Source organism: Harpia harpyja, chromosome 1 (assembly GCF_026419915.1).
Source record: "Harpia harpyja isolate bHarHar1 chromosome 1, bHarHar1 primary haplotype, whole genome shotgun sequence".
Classification (NCBI taxonomy): Eukaryota; Metazoa; Chordata; class Aves; order Accipitriformes; family Accipitridae; genus Harpia; species Harpia harpyja.
Genome location: NC_068940.1, coordinates 43960800 through 43977565, shown reverse-complemented (window position 1 = coordinate 43977565; position 16766 = coordinate 43960800). Strand labels below are relative to the sequence as shown.

The following is a 16766-nucleotide window of genomic DNA, read 5'->3' as shown; positions in this document are numbered from 1 at the left end:
ACCTCTGGTTAGCACTGCTGCCACCCCCCCCACCCCCATGCACTGCCCAGTGCCTTCCAGTTTCAGATATAAGTGCTTTAACCAATTTGCTGGGGCGAGATGCTGCTTCATTGAGGTGAGTGAAAGGAGGAGGGAAGAGAAGGAGCATGAAGAATTACATCAGGAACCAGCCCCCAGAGACCTGTCTGCAGTGCACATCTCCACATCAAGCTGTCAGCTCCCAGCACTCAGCCCCACCTGGGTTTATTTGCTCCGGAGAAAAAATTCATTTTGCACTCAACTAATGTAAGCCCAAAGTACTTTAAAACAGTGTTCCTCTAATAGAGGCATTACAACAGCCATTATTTTCCTGTTTAGAGTTAAACTAAGCAAATACAAAGGTAACTTTATTTTAAACAAACTACCATAATCACAGAAAATGAATACCAAATGTTCTCCTCCACCATATGGTGAATTTAACTTTATTTTTTGCTCTTCTTGAAGGAGTGACACTTATTGGCAAACACCAGCTTGTGCAGCAAAATTATAAAGAAACTGGAAAACACTTTCCTGAAAATCCTCTTGCTTAATGACAGTTAAGAAAGCTCTATTTAATAACATTTAATTTCAAACTCTCTTTCCCCCTACTTTCTAGAAAAGTATATATTCCAATGACCCACTGAAAAAAAAAAAAAAAGTTATTTCTAAATTATTCCCAAGTATTACGTTCTTGAAAGTATTCCTAGTTGTCTGTGACTTACCATTGGGCTTCATTTTTCCTATCCATCCCACCAGCATCTATAATGATTGGGAGGGGTCTGTGTTTGCTGCTACAGCTGTATAAATCCAAAGCAACTGAGAGGAAGCAAACAGATTTGCTCCACAGGGAGCAAGCCTGATCCTTGTATCCTCCATGCCACGATACTACTTGTTCAGACCATCTCTGACGGAGCCTGGAACTTCAGATCCCACCCGGGGTAAGTGCACCTGGCCTGCACTAGCATTAACAGCACTCCCTTTCACGAGATACACAAGTCCTCAAATTACATAGAGCAGAGCTCTGTAGCAGCAGCCAAATTTCAGTGAATTCCCTTAGCAGCTGCAGCCTAACGGGCTTTGAAGTGAGCAGACACATCAGACACAAGCCAGCTGTCTCTTGCACCTCCAGAGTTACCACAAAGTTATTGAGCAATTACTGTGATATTTGTATGTTGGGTCCGCCACGCTCTGAGGTTCCTCAGGCTTCCAAGACAGGCTTTGCATGAGCACGTTTGATCTCCTTGGTCAAAAAGGTCTGTAGGCAACTTTACATGCATCCAGGTGATTTTTAAATGTCAGCTTTGCAAAGCAGCATGAAGACACCTGCTGCTTACAGGCTCACCTTCTCTGAAGCATCCCAAAGCTGCCACTGTTACTACTCTGGTGGTTATTTCTTTGCAGGGAAGTTCAGAACCAAGGTGGGCATGGGTTTGCAGGTGGTATGAAATCCCGAGATGGCCAAGCCACTCTACAGCCCCCTTGCATGAGCACTCCCAGGGTAAGGGCTCCAAACAGGGCTGCAAGTGCGAGCTCTTCTCCAAAAGCCAAAAATGCCAAGGTCACTTTGCATGAAGCTTTTCCCTCTCTCTGCCTCCTCATCTCCCGTGGATGCCAGGGGCAGTGCAGATCTCCAGCAGCACATACCCTGCTGTGCACTGCCCTACTTTATAAAGCTCTTCCAGGGTGCAGGCTCCACCACTGCACCGCCTGCGCTCCCAAGCAGGTCTTTTTGATCCTCAGGAACTTAATTTGACTATGTACAACACAGAGAAGAAGTAGTGAAGAGTATTATCATTTCTCCCACCACCAGGACAGTTGCTCGGTGCTGTTGCTGAGCCTTGTGCTGAATATATCCTTGGAATTGCTGCAGAGCCGTGCTCTCTCCTGCAGCCCCAGCAGGATGCCCAGCACAGGGCACTACACATTGCTGGTGTGAGTCACAGCACTGGTCCTTGGCCCACATGGCAACACTGCAGGTCTCGGTGCTCCTCTGAAGACAACCTTTTTGATGCTGGGGCACCTTATAAGGGCACACTCTGGAATCCCACCATCACTGTGCTTGTGCTGTAGGATGCATGCAGATATACTAGAAGGTCCAAGAGCTGCTGGAGGCTGCGAAGAACATCGTCTTTAACCTCCAGTCCCGCTGCAATGCCACCACAGAAGAAAAACAGCAGCCAGGACACCAACACAGTTTTGGCTGGATCTAGCCCCTGAACACCAATGCATAGCTGCACCCATTCCACTTCATTCCTAGTTTGAGAGATGGCATTTTTTTAGCTGAAACTCAAGGGACACACGAACATGGTATCTTGCCCACGCAGGTCGGTTGTTGCAGGTCCACGCACAGCAGGAGCATCAGGCCAGTTCCCCCAGCCAAGGAGCCAGCCCAGGCACCCTTTAATTCTGTGGCAGTGTGGATTAATTGGACACTGCAACAGGAATAGATGTACAGCTATCTTAAGAATTCATCAACCTTATAAAGGTTAATTCATTAGACTTTCTGCTCCAGAAACAAGTTCTGCCTTCATTTACACCTCTGCAGATTCACAAGCTCAGAGGATGTTTCAGAGATGTAACCTGGGCAAATTTATCAATGAATTCAAATCTTGAGCTAAATCAGAAGGAGGAATGGATTTACCCTAATCCCCTCCAAACATTCATCAGCATCACCTGCCAGCTCAGCAGGATTTAATCTCTTTTTAATCTCTGAAAAAACAGTGGAGTATATGGGGAAGAGGTTGGGCACACAGCAATGGTGGATATCTTTTTTTTTTTTTTTTTTTAAATTCTGGTTGCCAAGTCACATTAAGCAGCACTTGGAAAGTCATTAAGATCTTTGCTAATATCACTTTCCAGCTAAACAACCGGTTGCCACCAAGAGAGCGTGCATGCTTCAGAGGAGGGCCCATGCTATTTGGCACAGGGGAAGAGATGCCCATCCAGCAGCCTTTGCAGGAGCACAGTATCTCCATGAAGATGCTCCGGGAGCTCAAATCCCATCAGCTGGCTGCCAGCAAGCATGGGGACCGCACAGGCAGGCTTTGCCCTGGACACTGGGCAGTGATGGGGCGGAGATGCAGCAAGCCAGTTGTCGGTGCTAGCACAGAACCACATCCACCAACGCTGCTGCAAACCCAACAGCAGAAACACAGAGCCTGGTGCCAAAACCCAAGCTTTGCTGTTCAGGTATCACGCTCTACAAACAGCTTAAATCCTAGCTGTGAGTGACTTACAGGGTGTTTTCATGCCTCCCGCTAAAACTACCAGCAACAACGGCGATATTGGCTCAGATGGCTGTGGGTGTCATGACCAGTGTCATCCCACCCCCGGTGGCTGCTGAGCGAAGGGGACCCCTGGCACAACATGCCTGACAGCAGCAGAGTCAATGCGGGGGTGAATCTGATCCAGCGTGTTTAGGAGCCCCCGGATTAGAGTGTTAGCGTGTGATTCTAGGTTTACATAACACCACCAAATGATTTTGGCAGAAACAATTGGTATTAGCAGGGAAAACGAAGCATCAGGAACAGCCGGCAGAGCAAAGAGACACCTCTCGCAGCAGCCCCCAGGCTAAAAAGAAAATAAATAACAAACGCAACAGAAGCAACACTTGGACAGCAGGGAGGAATAGGGGAAACCTCCACAAGGGGAAATGAAACCTGAAATTGCAGCTGAGATGAGCAGGAAATTACGCTTTCCTCTTTCACCTCCTTCCCACCCCTGTCGGACTAAGCTTTCTGTTTTATTAAGGCACTCCAGTCAAGCTTGTGCCACTTAAACACAGCAAAGGGAAAGCAGTCTTGCACAGGGCTCCAAGCTGTGAGGTCTGAGCAGCTCCCGCTGAGCAGCCTCCGGCCCCGTGGACACTAATTGCAGAGCTCAGCGACGCCCGGGCAGGGACCCAAAGCACCGATCACATTGGCTAACCAGCCCTGCGGAGCCTGGCTCCACTGCATCGGGCAAAGTACCGACAGCAGCAGGCATTGCACTCGGAAACATTCAATCCTGCAAACTTCACATCGTAACTTTTAAGTCAATTCAGCCTGGATGTTGCTGTGTTAGCAGTACTGGAGGTTTTGTTTATCCCCAAACAAATACAGCAGAAACCCCCAAGAAGGCTGGATCTCCCTCTTGGTCTCTCTAGTGGCTCCAGCTCTGGCCAAAGGGATGAGGCCACCAGTTTCAGGTGGCCCAGCTAGCCCCTGTCCTGCTGTACGTCCCACACTGCCGCTGGGAGCAGCCGCGATGCACACAGCCATGCTCAGAGAGCAGGATGGCAACGAGCAGCCCTATTTCACAGCATCTGAGGATGTCTGGTCCCTTGGCACTCTGGCCTGGCGACCTAGTGATGGGAAGAGCTGCAGCAGCTCTTCACAAACTTCTGGGTCCCGCAGCCTTCCTACTATAACTGAGCTAAGCAAGGAGGCAGCCTGCTCTCGAGACCTTTTTTTGCCAAGCAGAGGATCCCTTCCAAGCTGGCACCATCCCCATGCTCATGGCACAATGACAGTGACACAAGCTAAAGCCCCAGATCCAGAAGCATGCTCTTCCTGCCTCTGAGCTACCCAAGATTTACAGCTCTGGGGGCAAAGGAGAAGCCCCAGCCGAGCTTCAGAACATCGTAAGACAATTCCACAAGACGAGAATGTTGAAATCCACATTTCCCAGCCAATTAACTTAGAGCAGTGCTTTCCCACAAATGGGAACTGCATCTATGGCTTCACATACAGCTCGGGGAGAACAGCTCTGGATAGCAGGACTTAAAATGAATCAAACTCAGTCCAAATCAGAAAAATTTCCATGATAAACTTGGATTTCCCTGTGATACAAGGATCCTATTTTGCTAATGACTACCTCATCTTTACATTTAGGTCCTGCCTATATCCCCTGAAATTCAGTACTCTGTCTCTGCTCTGTGAGCTTATAGAGGACCCAGAGTTATACTTGTTCTTCTCTATCACACAGGTTTAGTGTGCAGCACCTCACATTCAGGAAGTTAGCCCTTATATACTGTCAACACCAAAATGAAAAGAGTTTTCAGTCCAGCTGGACATCGCAGGAGTATTACAAAGGGACTTCATGTGACTCCAGCACAGCCCGCAGCCTCAGAGCAGGGAAGTCACACATGTGGGGTTGTATCCCACTGCCACGCAAGGCATTGCAAGGTGCAAGACTGGGAGAAGCGGATGATAATTTTGTACGAGGCTGCCCTTCTTTCCAGCTCTTCACTAATTTCCTCTCAAACTTGCACACTATGACCTTTCCAGCCAAAAAAATAAAATAAATGAAGCCCTGCACTCTAACAGGAATAGTAACACATGCAGGGAAAGGATGCCGGAGCCAGCTCTGGAGCCTGCAATCTGGATTCATGCTCCTACAGGATGTGTTTCTAAATCTCAGTCAATACTGCATGTTTTCCAAGGAACGAGGCATTTCACATTTTATTAATTCTAACTAAAGCCCTTTTTATTACAAACTTCCTATTTAGCATTTGATTGCAGCCATCACCACTGAGACTTTCACTGTATCAGAGCAGAAAATCCATGGCTCGTAGTTGGTGCAGGCTGTATATTGATATTTTTCTCTCCTGCCATCTTAATCCCAGAAGGTGCTATTGGAATTATTTTAAATACACTTCCAGAGGTCCCTTCCAGCCTAAGCTATTTTATGATTTTAAACATGTATTTGTTTCATTTGCACTCTCATACAAATCTGGTACCTCACTTCCACAGATGACTGAAGTTACATGCTGTTATTCCCACCAGGGTTTGGCCTCCCCCAGAAGGTCACTACATGCCAAGCACCTTACTCAAAGGGCTGCAAGTTTATGAAGCTAAAAAGATCATTTCAGTAATACTTTTCCCCTTTTCAAAGCCCAACTTTTAAGTGGAAAAACTGATTTAATATAGTTTTCATAAAACCTACACTCTGGGCTGATTTAAATCAAACAGTTAAATACTCCGCATGTACCGTTTGGCACAGCCACGACAGAACTATCTGGTTTGCAAACAGATGGCCACCCACAAGTAATATGCCACCTTGACACAGAAATGCAGGTTGTCAATTAATTAAAAAACACATGCCACTAGTCTTCAGTTCACTTTATGACCTGCAGTCTTTCCTCCTAGGCAGAGACTCTTTATCTTCAGTGGGGGAGGGACACCAAACCTACCACCTAATAATGAAAACATGACTCTGGTTTTCTTGGCATCTAATAAATGTTGTTCTCAGCTTTAAGAGATTTATCAGGTTTAAAACCACCATGTCGCCAACAACTGTCTGGGGTAGAGGAGACCAGACCGTAATTCCAGTGCAGGTTCCTAAATATACAGAGTGAAGCCTGCGTGACCTCACTGTCTGGCTGCAGGGTTAGATCCATGGTGCTTGTTGGAAGGTTTTTCTTCTGCTTTCAAGGGCTGTTTGATCTTCAATCAACAATGCTTATCAGTGGTAAAGTCTGCCAGCCGTTCCCAAAAGTTTGATATTTTTTAACAGCACATTCTTCTTCTCCTTTGAATGCTATTTAAAGACAAGATAACACATCAGGGGAAAAGTTGCCTCCCTGGGTTTTACACAGAGAAACAGAGCAGGATCCTATCAGGGGGAATACACATTTCCCAGTGCTACAACAAGCCCCAGCTTCTGTGGTTCATGTTTCCCCCCCAGTATTGCTGCTTTTTCTTCTTCAGATGATATCCAGACGCTTTTTTGTGCCCATTGCATAAGCTGAGACAAACCAAGATAATTCAATTAAGTTTCCATACAAAACTTCCTCTAAAGTTTTCATAAATTTAATTTCCACACTGTCGACATTGCTTTCCTTTTTGCTAATGACTCCAGGGCACACTGTCCCTCTTCTGACACCAGGGACTAGAAATCTAATTCCCTAAAAATACATCGTTCTTCCACGGCAGGCACGCTGTGCTGAGATGGCTCACCATATAAAAACCCACAGTTCAAAGAAGCGCCCATGAAAAATGAGAAACATGGAATGGATCTAAACAGTTATTTTTTGACAGAGAAAAAAATGTACCTTTATTTTTAGGGTTCAGTAGCTGTAAGCACTGAAAGAAAAAGTCTTTTAATTCAGAGCTAGCAAGCAGCATCAGCCTGGGAGACCCAAAGCCCACGAACACCTCTGCAGGTACAGCAGCGCTGGACTTGGATAAGCCAACCTTTGGCAGCCCACGTTGTCCTCCCCCTGGCTGCAGCACCCCCAAGGTCCCTGGGGCCCTGGCAGCATCTTCCCCATGGTGTAAAGGAAAGGTGACGGTAGAGGTGGAATGACCCAGCTCATCACTGACCCAGAGATCAGCTTTTGGGGGAGAAAGGAGCTCAGCCTGCACGCTGTTGGAACAGGACTGAGGTCCACCAGTTCCCCACATGGACAGCAAGCTGGTGTGAGACCAGCACCACGTGAGGCCAAGTTCTCCGTGACCACCACCTGCCCCATCTCCTCCCCTACACACGGTCACCCTTCACATTAAAACTCTTGCATATGAGGGTTTTCAAATGGCTTAATAACTCCTAACGAGCCTACAGCTCTACCACCTTCCCAGGGAGGGGGAGGAGGTAGGTGCTCAGGGAATAAACTACTGGGTAAATCAGACTGGAAAGGTGAAACTCTTCCATAGGTGGAGATCCACGTCTTTGGAAGAGGGAAGCCTTTCGGGGTGTCCCAGGCTCTGCTTGCACCTCTCCAGGGACCTGGGTCTTGTGCAATGGATGCTCAGCACTCAAGATGGCTCCAATTCTTTGTAAAAATAACCCCCACGTGCCTGGGGTACCCCGAAATGACCCGCTGCTTCTGGAGACGGAGACCTAGGCCAGTTCACGCAGAGGATAAATGGCAGAGCCACAACGCACCCCTTATTTCTCAACCCTGACCACAGGCAAGCACAGTCTCCACCCTGCAAGCAGGAGATGAAGATGAAGATGATGGTTTTCTCTAAAGTGGAGCGGAGCGGAGAGGAGAATAGGAGTGTGGCGCACAGTCAGACAGCCGGGGAGAAAGGGGACGGAGCCTCCCTGACAAGTCCAGACGGGAATGGAAACTCTGAGTCATCGGTACGTTTTGTGGCGAGGAAAACCTGCTAATGTGATCCAGCTAATCTGATTTAAAAAAAAAAAGCTCCTCACAGCCGCCAAGTTGGAACAGGATCCAAGGGGCACAGGCAGCCCGGTCCTGGGCGAAAATACAACCAGGGTGACAGAGAGGACGGTGGCACGTCACCAGAGGCGAGGGTGGCATGTGCCAGCACGCCCAGTGCTCACTCCTCCATCCATCTCCCCTGAGCACCGTGGTGCCAGGGCTGCCCATTTTGGAGCAGGGGCTGCCCCAGCCCTTCTCCGCAGAGCTGGTGGTTTCAGCCGCATGGAAACGAAGACGCGCATCAGGAGTGGGGAGGAGAGGCTCAGGGCAGAGCCGCAGCAAGTTTTATCAACCACCTCACTTGGGAATAGGTCCCCATACTGCCATCCCCCTTTTCTAGCTCCTGCTAAGTTATGAGATCCTTAGAAACACAGAAGGAAAAAAAAAAAAAAGAAAAAAAGAAGCACCATGAGAGCAAGAGGCTGGGTCCTTAAACCAACAGGAAAAAAAAATTAAAATAGCTACATTTTAAACACTCATGCAATCCAGCCTCCTGTGTCCAGGCTATAATTAGAGGTCAAGAAACTGCCTCAGACCAAGAGTCACCTGATTTCTGCAGATAAGGTTCCTCACAAGCCATATGCAGCAACCAGCATAAACCGATGTTCAAATAATCTTTCCATAATAACGATTACTGGTCCAGGGCCCTAATTTAACACTTACCTAACAGTTACATTCACCACAGAGCTGAACCGAAATCACGCAGTCATCAGGAAGAGACTTAGTTATATCTGCAGAGGTCAACCAATCTATGCAAAAGATTACGGCGGAGGAGAGATATTCTGTGGCATAATGCAAACATTTCGCCTGCAGGCAACGCAGCAGCCAATGCCATTTTTCAAAGAAGAAATGGCATCCATCAGAGCAAAACCACCAGAGGGAAACAATAGAAAGGGGGGGGGGGGATGCAGATGATTAAAATATTTAAATCTGGTCATATAAGTGCAAAACCAGGCAATGTAACACTATTTTCAATCACTTCAAAAAAAAAAAAAAAAAAAAAGGTTTGATTAGCACTTATTTCAGTAAGTTCTTCCCCCTGCAGCTGAACTGTGCATCCCCAAGTATAAGCTTTAATTATATGAAAATGTGTGTGTAAAATCACAAAGGTGGAACGTTAGAGTTCAAACCTCCAATTAGGAGTTAATGGTATCAAAGCTGGAATCACGCTAACGCTTTACCCCGACTTTAGAAATGCTGAATAAAATGTAAAGAAGAGGTAGAGAAGGTGGTACACAACAGCTTCAGACAGAAGCCTTGCACTCACTGGATGGAAAATTGTCAAGGAAAACACATTAGCAGCACAATAACTTATTTTTAATGTAGAGCTGTTAGGAAAACACAATTATATGCTTCATTTATACTGAAAGATATAACCCAACTTATGGTAAAAGCATTTAGAGCTCATTTTGTAAAAAACCAGATGAGCACAAAGGTAATAGGGAAGCATTGTGCACCTAGAGGGGATGATGCTCCCCCACCGCAGCACGCTCCTGCTCGGCCAGTCCTCACCTCCCGCTCCTTGCATCCAGCAGCAGAGAGATGCAAAGTGAAGGCAGAATGAAAATAGAGATTTTTCTTCAAATACTGCAGAAATACGACGACAGTGGCAACAACCCCCAGGAAAGGAGGCGGCAGCACCCATTATTACAACTAGCAAAAGCAGGGCCCTGAAAGAGCTCTGCAAGGGTTACAGGTACTCTCCCCACCGCTCCGGAGCGAGCAGCAGCCAGGCACTATGCAAGCTATAGCATGCTCTGGTCTGCTACAAGCAAAATACAATTTATCAACAGAATGTTTTCTCCATTATGGATGCAAAAACTGATCCTGGTGCCCATTGCAAGCTCAGAGATGTAAGTCCGGAGCTGTTCATGGATTTACCCCGTGGTTATGGCGGCGTAACAGGCAATAGGCTTTGGACCACTGATTTAGGGGACAATGTTTATAATTTATTTGAAGCATCATAAATAAATCAGAGAAACTTGCAAGATTTTGATCCTGAATTTTTGGTCTCTTGATGCCTCCTGTGCTACAGGAACTTTCACGGATCAGGCCCCAGCAAACACGTTGTTATATACAAGTCAGACCAGCCTTCAAGATATCTCCCATTGTTCCGAACCCAACCAGATTAAAGCCATCCCTCTGCGCATACAGAGAGAACAACAATTTCTGTGAATGGATGGACATTCATTATTTAGCTCCCAATCCCTGACTTAAAGCCCAAGGCAAAATGGAGCTTCAAATGCTTTCTGCCATGCAACCCGTCAAAGATCACTCTGGAGAATGCAGGGTTGTCCCACTGAGTAGCTCAAACACTTTTCAGAGGAAGCCCTTGCCCATATTCAGAGCCTAAAAAAAAAAAAAAATCCACATTTGCAAATCAACAGGAGCTGCCTGCCAAATGAGAAGAAAATGGGCCCCAAATTAAAAATTTGTTGGACTTTGTTCTCCATCCAAAATCCCCCATCTCCAAAGAAAGATTTATGCTACTTCAAAACAGAGTTGGCTTAGAAAGTAGAAAGGAAAAGAATATATTTTATCTTCCAGAATGGCAAAGCAGTTCTGGAACGATGAAAAAGGGGCCGTGTTTATCACTGCAACATACAATTTATGGTAAAAGTCAAAACAAAACAGAATGTTCCACAGAAATGCATTTGCTACATCGACCTGGGCTCATACCAGCAGCTCAGATCCCATTTCTGAAGGGTTCTTAAAAGAAGAGAGCATTGGTTGCAGATTAATACCCATCTCATGACTAGTAGATTTTAATTATCCATAATTTATGATGGTGTATTGGCAAAATAGTTTTTGTCAATTTATCAGCCTAAAAGGCAAGACGCAGGGTGGGTTTGGAGATGCAAAGCCACAGAACCCTATTAGAAAGATTTGGGACAAGTTTTGATGGTGCTGTTGAGTCCTACAGAAATGCTACAGGGTTAATAGGGCTCCCCAGCACGTGTCTCCCATTAACTGCCAGAGATGCTGGAGGTTCCCAAGGACCACGAGCACTCCTGGTGTCACAGCAGCGTGCTTGCTATGCAAGGATGTGGTATTCCCAGGCTGGGTCCTCCTCCCCCTCCTCATCAATCATTGCCCTAAGTGGAAATTAGGCATCGTGCTAACCAAGTCTGATCATCAAAACACCAGAAAGAACTAAGAAGAATTTATATTTAAATTTATTTCCGCAGGAAGAATAGAGAGATGTTAATTCACTCCCCAAAGTTGCCCCTAGGGAGTAAGGAGCAGGATCACTCCTCGTGCATCACAGCACAGCATCACTGCAACAGCTGCATGAAAGAGCGTGCAGTACTGTGCTCAGGCAGGATTCCTATTGTATGCCTCCCTTGCAAAAGCAATTTTGCCTGGGCTAAGAAGCAAAAACTCCCTCCTGTACTTTGTGGACCCACACAATTTAAGATCTGGGAAAATCCTTCCATGCTGGTATATCAGCCAGCATACCAGATCCTGGTGCTAAAGCTCTGCTAAGAGCAGAACGAGCCCCTGTGTTACTAAACTGTATGTTTTTTTCCGTGGTTTACTTATTGTGAAATACAGATGCAAAGAGTCTCACTAGAGTTTAAGTGGGAAGAATCCCCACATTTTCATGAAGCAACTGGAGGGACGTGAAAATACCCTACCACAGACCAACAGTCCCCTTACGTGGTGCAGGAACATGCTGCCTCAGCCTCGTAACACCACCACAACACCCAGGCAGCAGCAAGGCACCGTGAAAGCTTCGCTTCCCCAGCAAGGGAGCAGGAGGAGGGTCTGCAGCAGGTACCAATGTCCAGGGAAAAGGCCAGAGAGGACAGAAAAAGTGGCTTTAGACCCAGATTTAAAAGAGGAATCCTAAATGGAGGTAGGTGCTCCCTTCAGCGGGGCTCAGGTGGCCAGCAACAGAGGTGGGGGTCACAGTTTGGATGAGGGCTCCTTGCAGAGATGGTACCACTGTCAGCTGAACCTCCCCAGCCCCTCACAGCTGCTGTACAGACACAACCTAATACACAAGAGATGTTTCTTCTGTGTAGTCCCAACGATGGAGCAGGTCCTGGATCTGGCCCATGGGAAGGAGGCGAGGGGCTGGCACCCCGACACGGGAAATGCTTGTTGGCAGCATGCCCTTAGGGAGGCTTTCAGGTGGCTCCAGGAAGGTGTCCCTCCTTAACGCCCCTGCACCTTGGGCCAAGCCCAGTGCAACCCCAAAATTCCTGCCAAGGAGCATCAGTAGTCCAGGCTGCGAGCGGCAGCTCCCAGGCACTGGGAAGTTTGGGATTGGCTCCGCTTCCCAGCTGCCATGGCAAGCTGTTCCATGCGGGATCACCCGTGATGGGGACTGGTTTACCTGGGGAAGGCCATTTTCCCCTGCTTCAATGCCACCAGCATGCCCAATGCATAAAAACTCCTCACCAAATGCAGTTAGCAGAGGGGAAGGCTCCTTCTCACCCTGCCTGCCGGGGCATGAGGGACCCTGTTCTCCACCCATGGGTGTCCAGTCCCTCGCTCCCCTGCACTGGTCCCTCCCAGTGGCCAGCCCTTTGAGGGAAAACAGGGATGCTCCAGAAGCAGTTAAAGGAAGGGTGCAAATGCCCCCCTTCTGAGGGGCCCTCGGCTGAACATACACTCTCATTTCATTATCCCTCTAAACATCCCTTGTCCTTTTAAAAATGGAAATGCTGATATGCAATAGGCATCTCTGTAGCGGCAAAGAGAAATTGTGGCTTGCTGTAGCACACAGGCAAGATCGGAGACCTCACAGTAACAATATCATGTTCAGCAAGTGAACAAAACAATTACATTAACATTTCAGGATGCTTTGGGCTAAAGCACATCTACCCGGCAAGCTCACTGGCAATGGGCGCACGGGCAGAGCTCTGCTGTGCTCTCAGCGAGTTATTTATACACAGTGACAGGGCACACTCTTTCCTGGCTTCTCTGCCTCCTCCCCAAATAAATAAATATACAAAGCAGACCTTTGGGGAAAAAAAAAAGCCGAACCTGAACAAAACAAGCCCTTTAAATCGAAGGGCTTTAAAGCCCCTCCATAAACTCAGCGAAGCAGGAGGACAGCAAAGAGCCTGTAAGTGCTCCTTCCCCAGGTCCTTCCTAGAGATGGATTTCATCCAGGATACCTGCGTGCAATAGCGGGAGAACTTCTGATTTTTCCAGTCCACCCTACCCTGGTCTGTAGCTTTTTAAAGTGAAAATGTTTTGAGGCAGACACTGTCTTAGCCGGGCTCTGGGTTGAGCCACCAGCACCAGACAGGAGGGATGGAGTTGGGACCAGTGCGAGCTTTTGGAGTTTCCCAGAGGGTCCCACGTGGCTGCGCTCAGACAGCACTCTCCATAGCGAGCACAAGATAATAGCGTGCCGGTGGTGATCCTCAGCTGTATGCCACCCCACACCGGCTGGAGAAGTTCTCCTAAGCAAAGGCAGCAGGTGATACCTCTGCCCGTTCCGCACTGGGCCACGTTTTGATGCTGAAGTTACGGCTGTTACAACCACATTTGGCCGGGAAAACAAAGTCAACCCATTTCATCTCTGGCTTCATTTCAGCAGCCTCATCCCACAGACAAACGTGTACCGCTGTGCATAAGCAAATGACATTTGATAACACAGAAAAGAGGGAAAAAAAATACAAACCCCAAGCCCTGAATATCAGAAAAGGGTAAGTCACTTCCTTTCTTCCTCCTCCTGCCTTAAGATCCTCCGTAGCAGTGACAACAGCAGCATCTGGTGGCAGTGGTCAGTACCTGGGGTGCTCCTCTCCGGTGTCCCATCCACCCTGGCCAGCACCCAGCACCGAAACGTAACCACTCATTCTCCTGGGCTGCGCTCACTGGAGACCCAGAAGGGGTGATTTCCAACCTCCCCATCCTCAGCACTGCACAACAGCAAGGACCCACAGATCAATTGCGACCGCCTAATCCGGGACTAATCTCAGGGATTCAGGCCAGGGATGAGCTGACGACGTGGGGCCCTGGGTGCCCCAAGGCTCAGACAGGAGCTGCTGGGGGGACGCCAGGACCACGCAGCCCCACAGCAAGGGTCTGCAGCACTGCGTGCACAACTGCGAGCCCCAGCTCCCGCATGAAAAACTGGAAGGCAAACTAAATCATGTTCACATCTAACAACTTGGTAAAATTGAGTTCCTAAAGCCAGCAGGATTTGAGGGTTGCTGCAGTTCCCAGCGGCACACACTCACACGATCCCAGACTTTCAGTTTTTGCCCACTTTATGGGCTGACATTTCAGCGGCACAGATGACCTGCTCCCAGGTGACCCAGCTCTCGTTAGTATTTTAAAAGCATATTTAGCATTTTAAGAGCAAAAGCAATGATAACAAAACAGTTTGAAACTAGCAGTACGGGGATACAGGAGAAATCAATTTGTTTCCTTTCAGCACAATCAGGCATCTCAAAATAAGTGAGAACTATTAGGTTTGCTACAACTTAATAAAAAGAGATAAATAACCCAAAAGACAGAGCACAGTTAAATACATATATTGATACATAAAGATTAATTTGCTGCATCTAGGAAGCCACACAGGTTTCCCTCTGCTTGTTTATAAAGAGTTTGATCCCGAAATAACCTAACAGCAAGATGAGCCGAAGGCACCCTGAGCTGCAGTCCCAACGCAGGAGAGCATTTTCTCCCTTTATTAACTTTTTTTCAATGCAGTTACCCGAATTTGGCCCAGAAGGACGCAGCCAGGGTTATGTCTCAGAGTTTATCATGGTGATCCTCCCTCTCTCTAAACGGGTCTGCTTCCTACGGCTTTGTTGCCGAAACATTGGCGTTATTTACCTACACGCGAGGAAGGCGATAGTCGCGGAGAACTCTTTATCCCCGAAGTACAGCATCTATCCCCGTCACTTCGTCTTCTCTCGGATGAAGGAAATTTCCTACAGCACCTCCGGCTCTCTCAAATACCCCCCTTCCCTTACAAGAAGAGGGTGCTTTGCCTTGCAGCTGCAGCGAGCGGGGAAAATGTAGGTTAGGGAGCTTTGCTCGCTGTGTTGTAGGTCTTGGGGAACACCCCCCCCTCCCCCCAACCCCGGGAGCTGGCTCCCGCACTTGACAGGAGCCTCAGCGCCGGGGGAGGGCAGGCGGGGGGGGCCGGAGGCGAGGGACGGAGCCGGAGCCCCCTCTCCGGAGGTACCAGCGACCCCAGCCCAGCGGCTCCGCAGCCTTCCGAAGAAGGTGCAAAACCACCACAACCAACAGAAAAAAAGTGCCCGACAACAACCGCAACAACAACAAAAAACCCCCAAACCCACCTACACCGCTTCGGGCCAAACGCTCCCGTAGGGAAAATATTAAATAGACCCACCGCTCGAAACGAATACACGAACAAACAGCCCCAAAGAGCCGCCGCTCACCCTGCACCGTTTCCCTCCCGGCCGCGACCGCTTCCAGCCTGCCCCGCCGAGCAGCGGCCCGGGCTCGGGCTCCTCCCGCCCCGCAGCCCCTCTCGCCCCGCCGGCCAGCGTGCCGGGGCCGCGGCCGGGGCGGCCCGGACACCCGACGGCTCTCCCGGCGCCGCTTCCAGACCACTTTCAAAATTCCCTCCCGCAGGAGCCGGGCGCCGCCGGCACTTTCCTTCCTCCCCCCGCGGAGAAGTTGCGGGACGGGCCGAGCGGAGCCACCCGGGCAGCCCCGCCGGGCACCGCCACCCCCCCCGAACCCAGCCCCTCCGCCCCGGTACCTTGTTGCAGTGATAATAATCCAGCGGCCCGAGGCAAGTGGGGTCGGCGCCGGGCAGGGAGCCCACGGCGGTGGGGGCGGAGGGGTAAAACCTAACGTCCATGCCGGGGCTGCGGGCGGCGGCAGGCGGGGGCTCCAGCGGGCATGGACCCGGCTGCGGCGGCGGCGGTGCCTCTGGCGCGGGGGGCGGGGAGAGGGCGGGCGGCGGCGGCGGCGGCGGCGGCGGGGGGGGCGGGCGGCGGCCCCCGGCCCGCCCCGCTCCGCGCCGCCCCGCGCCGGGGCCGCTATTGTTCGCGGCGGGGCCGGGCGGCTCTCCGCGCCCCCCCCCCCCCCCCTCCCGCGGCGGCTGGGCCGCCCCCGCCCCGCTGCCGGCACCGGAGGGTGCTGGGGCACCTCGGGGCGGCGGGGCCGGAGCCCCTCCGGGGCCGCCTGGAGAAGGGGGGAGAGCGGGACCCCCCCCCTCCTCCAGCCGAGCCGGGGAGGGGAGGGCTGCAATAGCCGCCGGGGAACCGGCAGACCGGGTGTGACTCCGGTTCCCGTTCCCTGGTGGAGACCCTGTCACAGCTTCTCTGCCCACCCACCCCCGCTCGCCGAAACACCGTGCCCGGTTCTGCCCTCCTCCCGACATAAGACGGTGCCAAGCAGCCGCCTTTTCCCCCTGCGCAGCCCCTGGCGCCCACCACCTGAAGAAGGATGCTTTCCGTCATGCTGAACCACCCTAAATATGACCCCGGCACAGAGACCCCTCTTGTGGAAGGCCTGCGTCTCCCCACAGGCTCTCCCACCCGGGAGAGAAAAGCCGGTCTCAGCCTCTGACACCGGTGTTGGCTTCCTGCTCCCCAAGGCGTGGAGACCTGCAGCCTCCCACCCCGCCAGGCCACCCAGCATTCTA

At 50.0% G+C, this 16766-nt stretch overlaps 1 protein-coding gene across 4 annotated transcripts in view; it reads right to left on the bottom strand.

Moving 5' to 3' along the window:
- TOX2 (TOX high mobility group box family member 2) overlaps positions 1-16062 on the bottom strand; it is a 160407-nt gene extending 144345 nt beyond the window's left edge. Inside the window, exon 1 of one of the 4 annotated variants that reach the window (XM_052789990.1) lies at positions 15876-16062. In XM_052789990.1, the coding sequence (XP_052645950.1) occupies positions 15876-15977 (102 nt within the window). In that variant the 5' untranslated portion in view covers positions 15978-16062. Of the gene's footprint in view, positions 1-14974; positions 14994-15447; positions 15468-15500; positions 15534-15875 lie in introns of those variants that run through there. The other 3 variants (XM_052789997.1, XM_052790004.1, XM_052790013.1) reach the window with 3 other exon arrangements.
- Positions 16063-16766: the final 704 nt, after the last annotated feature.